Source organism: Asparagus officinalis, chromosome 8 (genome assembly GCF_001876935.1).
Source record: "Asparagus officinalis chromosome 8, Aspof.V1, whole genome shotgun sequence".
NCBI classification, from domain to species: Eukaryota; Viridiplantae; Streptophyta; class Magnoliopsida; order Asparagales; family Asparagaceae; genus Asparagus; species Asparagus officinalis.
Genome location: NC_033801.1, coordinates 109,877,339 through 109,891,377, shown reverse-complemented (window position 1 = coordinate 109,891,377; position 14,039 = coordinate 109,877,339). Strand labels below are relative to the sequence as shown.

The 14,039-nt window shown below is 40.6% G+C and overlaps 1 protein-coding gene across 2 annotated transcripts in view; it reads left to right on the top strand.

Annotated features, from left to right (window-relative positions):
* Nucleotides 9,464-14,039, top strand: part of LOC109819669 (ubiquitin carboxyl-terminal hydrolase 26) — a 33,566-nt gene continuing 28,990 nt past the window's right edge. The window contains exons 1-3 of one of the 2 annotated variants that reach the window (XM_020385480.1): nt 9,464-9,656; nt 13,341-13,520; nt 13,603-14,039. The exon at nt 13,603-14,039 is cut by the window's right edge and continues 136 nt beyond it. In XM_020385480.1, the coding sequence (XP_020241069.1) occupies nt 13,441-13,520; nt 13,603-14,039 (517 nt within the window). In that variant the 5' untranslated portion in view covers nt 9,464-9,656; nt 13,341-13,440. The remainder of the gene's footprint in view (nt 9,657-13,340; nt 13,521-13,602) is intronic. The other variant, XM_020385479.1, reaches the window with a different exon arrangement.

Below are 14,039 nucleotides of genomic sequence, written 5' to 3'. Positions count from 1 at the left end.
GTCTCAGAAACTATGTGTTGCCTCATAGCTTCCAAGAAAAATACCTTGTCTCGGAAACTATATGCTATCTCATAGTTTCCTAGACAACTTCTTTGTCTCGGAAATTGTATGATGTCCTCTTGTTTTCGTCGTTTTGTATTTTTGTGCATTCCTTAGTTGGTCTTTGGCATTGGATGATCCTCTTTGACTCAGATGATGACTTTTATCGTCGTCTCTTCATCTCGAGCTATGTGCGATAATTTATAGGCAATTATTAACACCTACAACCTTGAGAAAAAAAATAAGTACTTTGCTCAATAACAAGAGAGAGCAAGAAAAGATGTCGAGCGAGCTTTTGGTATGTTGCAAGCTCGATTTGCAATTGTTTGTGGACCACCACGTTTCTGGCAACAGCACGTTTCTGGCAACATAGTGTGCTAAAAGACATCATGATAGTTTGCATCATAATGCATAACATGATCGTTAAAGACGAACGAGATTGTCAATTTGACAATAACTTCGACTTTGTTGATTCGATACCAGTCGTTGAACCTTCTCATGTGCGGACGGTGCCTCTAACTGAGTTCATCTAAAATCATCATCGAGTCAGGAACACGCAGACACACAAATCACTAAAGAATGATTTGATCGAGTATCTATGGTAGCCCAAGGATCCATAGCCGAGGATTAAGTTTCTTTATGTCTAATATAATTTCGGCGAACTTGTTCGAGTTGTTGTACTAAGCCAATTTTAATTTTAATAAAGTAGTTGTATTCATTCAATGCTAAAATTTTCAACTGCTAGTACAATCATAAATCTAATACAATATAATATATGATAATTAGAAAGAACTAATGAGGATGTGATGTGAGTACAATCATAAATCTAATACAAGATAATATATGATAATTAGGAAGAACCCTTAGATATCTACCTCTCTAATATCTCTGCAAGACGCATTTCAAAGTATTGTCATTGAACTGAATTGAGTGTTAAGAGATCCATCTTCATGATATCGTCATCTTGTTTCTTTTGTTTTAGCTCCATTTTTTGATTGGTGGTTTGCTTCATCCACGCTAAAGCCTCTCCCATGATGGACTTAGCGGACTCAGAGTTTTCCACATTTCCTCTTGAGCTTTACGACTTTCCTCCCTTCAGGCCTTGCTATAACATCATCCGAGTTAGTGTTCAACTCGATGGGGGTTGTTGGATAGGAATTGTTTGGTGAGGAATCAAAGTTTGTGGTTCTTCTCAGCTGTGATCGAATCTTATTGTAAGTTTCAATCTGTTGGATCCACTTTTAATGATGACGTAACTCAACCCAACAATGGTCAAACATGAATGACTTACCATAAAGAGATTGGTATAATTCTTTTACTTCTGCAGTTTACACAAGAGTTAAATTTAGAATAATTGAACATAATTAAACATATATATTCATCTCTTCAATGCTATGGTGTTTACATAAAAACATATAAGTTAAATATTTACCTGGTCAATAGTTCTCATACCATATCTTTGTCTTCCTTCAATCTGAGCAACGCATCCGCAGAACTTGTTGACGGATAGTTGAATCGTTGACCAACGATGCATCATTTGGTTTGGTGTGCGGCTCGTTGGATCGGTGGAGTATTGGATAAAGTAGTCGTTAGCTCTGTGTCAAAACTTATCTTTGTGTTGCCCCGTACCTTGGATGACGTCTTTGTTGCGCGCAGCGGAAATTTCTGCAGCACTTCGGCAGCACAACAAGAGAGTCAGATCGCAATAAGAATTCTTGTTTCTCAAAGGGAACAAGAATCTGAAGCCTAATATCTCATCAAAATGAGATATTAGCTCTTTCTCTCGTCAGCTCTAGGACTGCGCGTCGAGGGAACCTAAAAGCTATTACAAATCACACAAATAGCAGTACAACCAATTTTACGTGGTTCGGCAAATTGCCTACGTCCACGGGGCAAGGAGGAGGGAGATCCACTAATAGAGGGAGAGAATATAACTAGGGTTTACAATCACTCAATCTAAACCCCGCAGTCACCAAAGAAAACAAAATCTCCTGCACCAATTGCTTTTCCCAGCCGCCAATCAAAAACAAAAGGACCTTTGCTCCTGCCGCAGCCGCAAAAGCAACAAATCACCTCCTGCTCCCAGAAAAACCTAAGGAGAAATCACATATATATATATATGAATTCGGGTGGGCCTTGGTAAGTCACGTGGGCTAGGGAGTTGTCCGCTGGCTTTTTGTCCGCTGGATGCTTCATTCACGCGGATTCTTTTCCAGCTCGTGGTGGTTGTGGCCCCCACATCTTCACAATTCTCCACCTCGGTGAAGTTTTCTCAAAACTGAGCCGACACCAAAGCAACCAAATGTCTCACTTGTTGTGACCAGTACGAAGTCAATCCACAACAAGTCGAGAACTCAAACGAGAGTCCAAACAATCTCACCCCCATCAACTAATCCAAACCGGCTGCATCTGAAAGACTGCCTACGTATCCTCTTGCCCAAGGAATCAAGCCATCCGTAGTTCATCCAAATGGCCCCCAATGGCCTCAACAATCACGAATGTGCAACAGGTTTCGACAATGATCAAACTTGTTGCTCGGAACCACCTTAGTGAGCATATCCGCCGGATTATCCTTCGTGTGGACTTTCACAATTTCCACATCGCCATCTTCAAGAACATCCCGAACGAAGTGATAACGAACGTCAATGTGCTTCGTCCTCGCATGAAAAACCTGATTCTTCGCCAAATAGATAGCACTCATGCTATCACAATGAATAGTGACGGATCTCTGCGATATACCAAGTTCTTCCAAAAGTCCTCGAAGCCAAATAGCCTCCTTCACAGCCTCCGTAACTGCCATATACTCTGCCTCCATCGTAGACAAAGCCACCGTTGACTGTAAAGTGCATCTCCAACACACCGGCGCACGGGTCAAAGTGAACACATACCCCGTCGTAGACCGGCACTTATCCAAATCCCCGGCATAATCCGAATCAACATAACCAATGCATAGCTGCCCACCTGTAGTGTCCCGCTCATAAACCAAACCAACATTGAGCGTACCTAGAATGTACCTCAAAATCCATCTCACGGCATCCCAATGACCCACTCCTGGATCGTGCATGTATCTCGATACCACGCTTACCGCCTGTGACAAATCTGGCCTCGTACATACCATCGCGTACATCAGTGAAAGACCAGCTGAAAGCTTCAAATGGGCTCCCAAAGGTACACTAACTGGCTTCGTATCCATGCTAACATGGAATCGCTGTAGAACCTTCTTCAAATAAGCCACCTGTGTCAAACAAATTCTGCCCTTCTTCTTGTCTCTGCCGATCTCCATCCCTAAAATACGCTTCGCCTCACCCAAGTCCTTCATCTCAAACTCATTTGAAAGCTGAACTTTCAACTCATCTATAGCCGACCTGGAAATAGAGGCAACCAACATGTCATCGACATAGAGCAACAAATAAATGTACGCACCTCCTTTCAACTTGCAAAAATATACGCAAGGATCAAACTGGCTCCGAGTGTACGAATGACCAAGCATAAAACCATCGAATCGCCTATACCACTGTCGAGGAGACTGCCTCAAACCGTATAGCGATTTCTTTAACCTGCAAACCAACTTATCTTTAACAAATAAATATACGCACCTCCTTTCAACTTGCGAAAATATACGCAAGGATCAAACTGGCTCCGAGTGTACGAATGACCAAGCATAAAACCATCGAATCGCCTATACCACTGTCGAGGAGACTGCTTCAAACCGTATAGCGATTTCTTCAGTTTGCAAACTAATTTTTCTTTCCCTGCAGCTCGGAATCCCAATGGCTGAGTCATATATATTTCTTCATCAAGATCACCATGAAGAAATGCCGTTTTCACATCCAACTGATCTAATTCCAAACCATACTGTGCCACCAAAGCTAGCAAAATCCGAATCGAAGAATGCTTCACCACCGGAGAGAAAACCTCATTATAGTCAATACCTTCCTCCTGTGCATAGCCCTTCGCAACCAACCTAGCCTTGAATCTCAACGGAGTGCCTTCAATGCCCTCCTTCTTCGTGTATACCCACTTGCAACCAATTGCTTTCCGCCCCTTTGGAAGCTCAACAAGCTCCCATGTATCGTTCTTATGAAGAGATTCCATCTCCTCCTGCATAGCCACCTGCCACGAATCAGCCTCCGAACTCTGCTCGGCCTCTCTGAATGTAGTAGGCACTAACTCATCGATACTCTCCACCGGAAGTGCATACGCAACTGTGTCGGCATACCGTGCTGGCATCTGTATGTTTCTCCTCTGTCTCCTAGCCGCAATAGAATCCTGAACCTGAGCCGTCGGTTCCTGATCCTGCACATTTGTACTCGTATCCTCCGTGTCATCGTCGTGCTCGCCTGGCGTCACCTCAGTCGGCACCTGCATGGATACTGTACCATCTGGACAATGTGGAGCTGCATCGATCTCCACCACCTGCGATATCTCCTCCGTCGGGTCGCTCTCCACCTGATGAGAGCTGGGAAGCTTCAAGATAGAAGCCTCATCAAATGTGACGTCCCTACTCAGAACAATCTTTTTATCAACTGGATCCCAAAGCTTGTATCCCTTGACACCACGCTTGAATCCTACAAATATGGCCTTCCTAGCTCGAGGTTCCAATTTATCAGTTCTAACATGATAATATGCAGGGCACCCGAATACCTTGAGCTGGTCATAGTCATGTGCTGGCTTTCCCGACCACATCTCCATAGGGGTTTTCCCCTCAATCGCAGATGAAGGCAGCCTATTAATGAGGTGGCTCGCATATGTAAGTGCCTCAGCCCAAAAGATCTTCTCCAAACCACTCTGCGACAATAAGCATCGGATCTTCTCCAGTAAAGACCGATTCAACCTCTCTGCCACCCCATTTTGCTGCGGTGTATGACTAACTGTGAAGTGTCTCTCTATGCCCTCGTCTCGACATAGCTGCTGAAAGGGGTCAGAAGTATACTCACCACCGTTGTCGGATCGCAACGTCTTGATCTTTCTCCCAGTCTGCAGTTCCAATCTCTTCTTCCACTCCACAAACAAATCTAGGACTTCACTCTTCTTCGTCATGGTGTACACCCAACAACGCCTAGAATAGTCATCTACAAAAGTGACGAACCAATGTCGACCACCAAGTGATGCAGTCTTGGTGGGACCCCAAACGTCTGTGTGCACGTAATCCAGGATGCCCCTCGTCTGATGAATGGCAGTCCCGAACTTCACCTTCGTCTTCTTGCCAAGAACACAGTGCTCACAGAACTCAATCTTCCCACTCTTGGCTCCCTTCAATAGCCCCTGCTTGCACAATGCCTGCAGTGACTTTTCACCTGTGTGCCCCAATCTATAGTGCCAAAGTCTGCTCATGTCCGCTTCTGAAATAGCCGAAGCAACCTGGCCAATCTCGGTGCTTCCCTTCAGATAATACAAATTCCGATTGCGGACTCCCCTCATCACCACCAATGATCCCTTAGTAACCTTCGCTACAGCGTTTTCGAAAGTCACCTTGAATCCCTTCGCCTCCAAAGCTCCAACTGAGATAAGATTTTTCTTCAGTTGAGGAACAAATCTCACCTCCTTCAACTCACGGACTACTCCATCGTGCATCCTAATCCGCACGGTACCTATCCCACAAACGCCACAGGATTGATCATTTCCCATGACAACAACGCCCCCGTCGACTTTCTCAAAAGATGCAAACCAGTCTCGCCTAGGGGTCACATGAAAAGTAGCGCCGGAATCAAGCATCCAATCTGATGCATCTACATGATTCACCTCCGGAGTAATCAGTAGAGAAAAGCACGAATCATCGGAATCATCGCCTTTCGCAATGTTCACCTCATTGGCCTTCGGGCCCTTTTTCTTGCCATTCTCTTTCTCCTTGAGCTTCGGGCAGTCTCTCTTCCAATGTCCCTGCTCCTTGCAGAATGCACATTGGTTCTTTGTTAATTGGTGGCGGCCTCTAGACTTTGACCTTCCTCTATTACCACCTTTCGGATATGGGCTTCTACCTCTCGTCGACAAGGCCTCTCCTGAAGTACTAGCGCGGGAAGTCTCCTTGTCCTTCCTCCTCAAATCGTAATTTGTCAAAGCGTTAGTCACTTCACTATAGCTGATAGAAGATCTCCCGTTCAACAAAGTGAGCACGAAGGTATCATACTCCTCATCCGGTAAGGAGCCCAACAAAATAATCGCCTTGTACTCATCCGATATCTTCTCATCAACATTCGCCAAGTCCGACAACAACTTTGTATAGTTGTTCACATGAGCCGCTAGCGAGGTGTCTCTGGACATCTGAAATCTGAAGAGTCTTCGCAGCAAGTGCAACCTGTTCTCAACACTCTTTGTGAGATACTTGTTGTTGAGAATTTCCCACATCTTCATTGCAGACGTCACCCCAATCACATCATATTTCAGTTCCTGTTCCAAACAGGATCTGATCACCACACACGCGTTCCTATTCATTTTCTCCCATATCGCCTCATCATATTTAGGTGGCCTCTCATGGACCATGATGGTCTCTTCCAAATTCTGAGCATTGAGCGCATCCTGTACGTCGCTCATCCATAAACCAAAGTTGATTTTTCCGTCATATTTCACCACACTAATCTTAGTGTTTTGAAAACCAACTTGTATTGTACCCGCCATCGATTTGCTGCTTTCACCTTATTCTTCCATTACGAACTAACTCCAAATTGTAGAGAAAGAACAAATTTGATAGAAATTAGGAACCACCCAACTGAACCCTAGATCGGATTCCAAATAGATTTCCTAACCACACGAGGAAAGCGAAATCTCCAACGGCAACTCCTAATGCTATCTCCACCGAAGCCGAGAACTCCAAGAACCAAGCTTCACACAAGAATCTTCCTCTACCAAAAAACCCTAGATCTAAAATCTAGGCTCTGATACCACTTGTTGCGCGCAGCGGAAATTTCGGCAGCACTTCGGCAGCACAACAAGAGAGTCAGATCGCAGTAAGAATTCTTGTTTCTCAAAGGGAACAAGAATCTGAAGCCTAATATCTCATCAAAGTGAGATATTAGCTCTTCCTCTCGTCAGCTCTAGGACTGCGCGTCGAGGGAACCTAAAAGCTATTACAAATCACACAAATAGCAGTACAGCCAATTTTACGTGGTTCGGCAAATTGCCTACGTCCACGGGGCAAGGAGGGGGGAGATCCACTAATAGAGGGAGAGAATACAACTAGGGTTTACAATCACTCACAATCTAAACCCTCACACAAACTCTCAAATCCCTCACACAAATACCTCTCTCAAAAGCACAAAAGGACTGCACCAAGAAAATCTTCCTATTGCTCGAATAAAACACCCAAGAGCCGAACAAATAGCAATTCCTCTGCAGACCGCGCAATCAAAAAAAAAGGCCCCTTGCACTTTTCCCTCTGCCTCAGCCGCAAAAGAGAAAAGAGAACTGCCTTGCACTAAAAAACTAGGGCACTATGCAAAGCTATATATATAGCATTGAATCAAATCGGGTGGGCCGCCTGCTTCCCTTTTTTTTCTTCTCACGTGGGTTGTGGCCCCCACATCTTCACAGTCTTGGCTCGTGTTCAGCCAAGCAGACATAATTAAGAAGCTTATCCTCGTGGACAGTCTAATTTTTGGACCGCGTGTAAGCCTTTTTCTTTGTGGTCGGTGTTTCTTGGGATGGCACTTGTTGTGTTGTCAATTGCGAGAACTCATGGATGTGGTGACCTTCTTCTACGACGTCCGTGTAGAATGACGAGTATAAGGCCGATCCTTCACCGGTAAAGAGTTGCGAATAAAAGTTTTGGGAGGGATCCATAAGATTTGTAATTTGATAGGAAAATATAGAGTTTTTTTGATGAGAGAGTTGTGTGAAATGATTTGTGTAGTGAATTGAGCATTTTATAGAAAATTTTTTTACTGTTCATGCCAATTTTTAAAATCTCAACGGCTAATTTTTAAACGGCTATTTCCAAATTGGGCTCAAAGGTAGGGGGTTTTTTATAAATTTTTTATAGTTGGGAGCTCCCAAGCGCTCCGTTCCACAAATTTGTGGAGTGCTTGGGAGCTCCGTGGCACAAGCTCCTAGGCTTCGTGCCACGCCAGCCCAAGGAGAGGCCATGGGAGCTTGCTAGAGCATCTGCAGCAAGCCCCCACCGCCACCTCAGCCTTAGGAGGTGAGGGTGAGAGCTTGCTGCAGATGTTCTTAGACCCAATGTTCGTCTAAACTTATTTTCCTTCATGAATATTGTACCATGAATAGTATTTTAAACATAATCTATATGCTACAGTAATTTTTACCCCTTTATTCGTCGTTCAAGCTGAACTAAAAATTTTTAACCTTGAAAAAATTGTTTAAATCTCTTTTTTTTATAATTGCAGATGATAAATTTAACTTTATCAAATATTTCACAAATATAAATCTTTTATAGCTCTATTATATTGTTCATCGGTATATTATTTTGTTAATTGGTTTGGAAGTTCACTCCGTAAACAGTAGAAGAAAAAATTATAGCTAAATTTTTTATAAATAGTTATATATAAAAATTATATTACTAAATTAGTGACGGATATACCTCGGAAAAGAGTGCCCGCAGCAACAGCTTAATACTAATTGAGGGTAATGTAAAAAACGTCACTAAGTCTTGTTTAAGTTTAAATTTACCATGAAAACAACACCTTCAAACACCACACTGTACATGCTCCCGAAGGGACGCAAGCAGCCCATACGACTATCGGGTCAAGTTTTACACCCGTATATTAGGGGCTGTTTGGTTGGTTTCCTAAAAACCAAGAAAAGGAAATCGGTACAAGGAAATCAATAAAATAATATTTTTCTCCATTTCCATCCCTAAAACTCACCACAACATCTAATAAAATATTATTTTTATCCTCCAACTCATCTCATTTCATCTCCTTTCTTACCTTTAAAAATAAACCAAACACAAGAAATGTGTCACATCATCCAACTCATCACATCTCATTTTATCTCATTTTTAAAAATCACACACATCATCCAATAATATTGTGACAACTCATCTCATCTCATTAAACATTCCTTTCCATCCATTTCCTCAAAAAAAAACAAGAAATCAATTTCCTTAAGTACGTGTCACATCATCCAATAATATACCTCCAACTCATCTCATCTCATCTATTTTCTTATTTTTAAAAACGAACCAAACACAAACAACCTCAAAACATCATCCAATAATATACCTCCAATTCATTTCCTTATTTTTTTAACCAACCAAACAACCTCAAAACAAGTTTTTTTAAAAAATCACTCACGTCATCCAATAATAAGGTGACAACTCATCTCATCTCATCTCCTATTCTATAATTTCCTTCTTTTTTAAGCCAACCAAACAACTTCAAAACCATTATAATAAGAAATAGGTTTCCTATTTTTTGATTTCCAGTTTTTTTTTTCCAAACGAACAGCCCCTTAGGGAAAAATCGCGTGCTTTAAAGTGCTGACATGTGACAGTTCTCTCTCTCTCTCTGCTCTCTCATCCATCGACGACGCCGATGCGGAAGACGACGAGGAAGACGAAGCGGCGAAATAACCGAAGGTAAAACTCCTTACTGAAGAAGAAGACGGCGATCTCCTTCCGAAGACGCTGAAGAGGACGGCGATCCCTCTTCTTTCTTTATTGGGTAGTTTTTCTTCCCCTGCTAGCTTGAGTTTCTCAATTTAGGGTTTTCTCAGCAATTAGGGTTTTAATTACTTTTTCGTGATAGTTTTTGATGCTACGATGATTTTAGGAGCTCTAATTTAGGGATTTTTTTTAATGGAAACTGAAGGCAACGAAAGAACCAAAGCCTACGGCGTCGATCTCTCTTGTTTTTGGCTTGATTCTCTCCCCTTTTGATCCAGAGTTTGGCAATATAGGGCTTTTTAAGTAATGTTTCGGGAGTTAGGGGTAATTAGGGTTCAGGGATTACTTTTGCCTAGAATTTTGGGTGCTATGATGACTATTAGCTCTGGGAAATTTTTATGGAATCTGAAGATGTTAGTTTTTGACCTTTTTTCTCAATTTAGGGTTTTCTCAGATACTATTTGAGAATTAGGGGTAATTAAGGTTGGAGGATTACTTTTTCATTGTAGAGCTAGGGGTGAATAGGGTTGGAGAATTCCAAGACAAAGTAGTCCTCTGCTTACTTAATACAAAATGTTCAATAGCCAATGACTAGAATATTCCTCCTTGGGAAAACAAAGATCGTGGAGGTAGGGAGAAGATACTTTAAACCATTTTGCTCTGAAAGTAATTATAAATCTGAAATATAATGCACGATAAAAAAATGCCATGCTAGTTGTGTTTGCATGTCCTACTTTAGGAATTTTCCGTGGCATTGTTTGGGTTGCATCATGCCTAAAATCCATATTCATGTTATATAAAACAAGAGATAATGTGTATGCCTATGAAAATGGACAATGCACAAAATGTAAACGTGTATATATATATATGTAAAATGGAGCACACTCAACCAGCAGAAATGAACAACTTCATTAAGAATGATAAAAAAGGAACATTAAAACAAAAAGAGTTTGGTTGGAACTTGGAAACAATTGAGGCGGCTATCGTAATAGTTCACTTAACGCAGAAAATATCACTTACTGTCACCGAACTGACTGCAAGAATAAGACTAATGTATCTGACTATGCTATAGTTTAGGATAAATGCTTTTGTTTTTGTATTAATTAAAATAAAAAAGTATATTCTTTGGATGAGCTGTATCAATTTATATGCGATAAGTACACTAGGACCTCCTTGAAGAGAACGATCATCGATCATCATGCAATATAACATCAATATAAGAACTAAGAAATGAATGCAGACATAGTTGTAAACACATGTTACATGCTCCATATCTCTGGGTCCTTTTTTTTTTTGTGTGTAGTAGGTCCACCTGTGGAGTCAAAGTGGAGACGGATCTCACTTGATCAAGTCATTCTGCAAAGCAGTTGAAGTTTGACTGAGGTGGGATCCAAACTCTGTGCTCCTCCCTGGAAGGGAACACTCTAGACCGAGGTTCCTTGAATGTAACAAAAAGAACTACGAGAGAAAATACATACAAGAGGTTTATACCTAACACTTAAATATTTAAAACTGCCTTTTGCAATGATTGTAGGAACATTAACTGCTACAAAGAGAACTTCACCTCAAAGACTTAAATGATTAAAGAGATAAAATTGCGGAGTTATGAGAAACCTCCTGGCCTCAAGTGTACTCGCTATTGCAATTGTGATTGACAGCTAGGGTGGAGCTATAGAGGGGTGACAAAGCAGTGGAATATCCCTTACGCCTCGTTTGGTACGTGGGAATGAAGTCAAGTGAGAATGGAATGAAATAAGGAATGGAATGGAATGTATGTGAGAATGGAATGGTCATTCCCATTCTCTTGTTTGGGTGCGTTTGTAGAATGAAGCTAGAATGAAAATCTAATTCTCATTCCCATGTTTGGTATCACTAGTTCACAAGTGAGAATGGAATCTTATTTTCTAATAATGCCCTTATAACAACATAGATTTTTAATAAGATAACAATAAACATTAATGATAATAACTTAAAAAAATTATTTATGCATATGTTATATTAATCTAGGTATGTGTTATACTAATGCGCATGTTATCGATCATGTGTATGTTTCATTTATATTTTTTAAACAATTCTCACTATTTCTTAGTCTTAAAAAATTAAATAAAAATAAATAAAAGATTATTGCATCTTTCATAGGTCCAAAAAAATATAAAGAATGAGAATACGTCGATTTCAAGGGTGATGAATAGAAAGGAGGCCTTTTTGTTTCGGTGGAGCCTAAAAAAACAGAGAGAATGAGAATACGTAGTCAAAAGCCATGATTTTTAAATTAACTCTTATTATTAATAGGGGTATAATTGAAAAAAAACCTAACTAATTTGATTCTTCCCTTGAATGGGAATTGTCATTCCCTATCTTCTCACTTGGAATGCCCATTCTCACAAAAAGTGGGAATGACCATTCCATGGGAATGGTCATTCTAACATCTAAAAACTAGTTTTGTTTGGTATGAGGGAATGAGAAGTGAGAATGACATTCCATTCCACCTCATTCCCGCGTACCAAACGGGGCCTTAAGGTATCTGAAGTCGGCTTTAATCTTCTTGGGTTGATTAGCATAAAATCAGGCAGAAAGAAATCTTTGGTGCGCTAAGTAGTGGTTGGACAAGTGGCTCTTCAACATGATTACAACTTTGTATCATATGTTCAAATTGAACCAAAAGATTTCTTGAATGGAGTTACTTCGATTTTTTTCTTTTTTTTTTTTTTTGGGGGGGGGGTGGTGGGGGGTTGTTAAATTTAGTATTTATGAGTTTTTGTTCCTTTTCCATCCTTCTCCCTTCTTACTGAATTTGTGAAATGCTGGTTCTATTTCTCTTTCTCGATGCATATCTTAGAGATTGCTGTTTCATTCTCTTTTATGTTCCGAATAATCATCCCCTGATTAATTCAGCTCCTTTCTGACCTGGAGGGCCATTAGATAAATTTAATGCAAGTTATATTCAAGAATAGCTAATGTGAGATAGAAGCTGCCCCCCCAGATCCCCCGCCTCCCCCCCCAACCAAAAGAAAAAAAAATTCCTCTTTGTCGCAAGCGAATCCTCAAGATTTTCAACATAAAAATGCACCTTTGTCTTAAAGTTATGCAATCACTATGTGAAGCATTTTATTTGTTTTATGAAGGACTCCTGCGAGATAATGTTGGACCATTGAGGTGGAACCCTTTGAATTTTATTTTTAATTATTGGGTTGATCAACTGTTTGGAGTAACCAACGTAACATGAAGTGTTGCCAGTATTTGCTACGTAAGGTTTAACATTGTTTTTACAAAAAATCTTTATGAGCTGATAAAGGATGAAATCATGAGACCATCATGAACATTACAAAAATTTCTCATTCTTGTTTACCTTTGTTTTTGTTCTAAGATACGTGCTTGTAAGCTGCTTCTTTCTCCTTTTTCATCATATTCCTTTTTTAATATGTTCTCTGAAATTGCTTGGAAAAGAAAAAACCTGAAAGTTTCATCCTTTTCCATTGGGGCATGTACAATATGCATCAAATATTAGTTTTAGGATTTTGAGTTTGTTATTTTTATTTCTTTTGAGTTATGCAAATGGTGATGTCAGGATTGGAAGTTGTTACTCTTTGTGTTTTCTTTTGTTAACGATGCTTTTCTTTAAAATTTATGTAGTTTTAATTGTCAGAAATTGATTTATTAGATATCTCAACTATCATGTCAGTTGACCTCACTCATTTCTTGTGTCAGGAAGTTCTCTCACATAGTTTGTCTATTATTGCAGTGCCTTATTAGATCTAGTGAGAGCTTAGGTGTCTGATAATCGAAGGTAATTACTAGTTCTCATTTGGATTAATGAGAACTAAATACTCGCTGTAAGAAGAATGAGTAGACCAAATACCCGCAGTAAAAACAAAAGACAAAGGAATGAAGATGTTGATGATTCTTCCATTGAGATCCTTAGGTTCGTCACATACTCTTTGCAGATTGATACTTTGCTGAACTTTTCCACTTTCCTGCTGCTTAAAGCTACATTACTTTTGCAGGAAGATCCACGTAACTGGTGAGATTGCTCAAACTGATCTTCAGCAGCTTTATTTGGTCTGGAAGCCATTTTGTCAGGGCTGTCGAGGAAATTCAAAGGACTCACCCAATTGCTTTTGTGGCTTCATTCCACCATCTAATGGAAGTAGGAAGACTGGCTTATGGCAAAGAATGCCAGATATTTTTGAAGCTCTGGGACCAGATCCTCGCCAGGATCTTCGTTCTTCCACCACACCTGCTGGGTTGACTAACCTTGGCGCAACCTGCTATGCTAATAGCATTCTTCAATGCCTCTATATGAACACAGCTTTTAGGACAGGCATATTCTCTGTTGAACCCGAGCTTCTGAAGCAACAACCTGTTTTAGATCAACTTGCACGCCTATTTGTGCAGCTACATTCAAGCAAAATGACATTTATTGACTCTGCTCCATTCATTA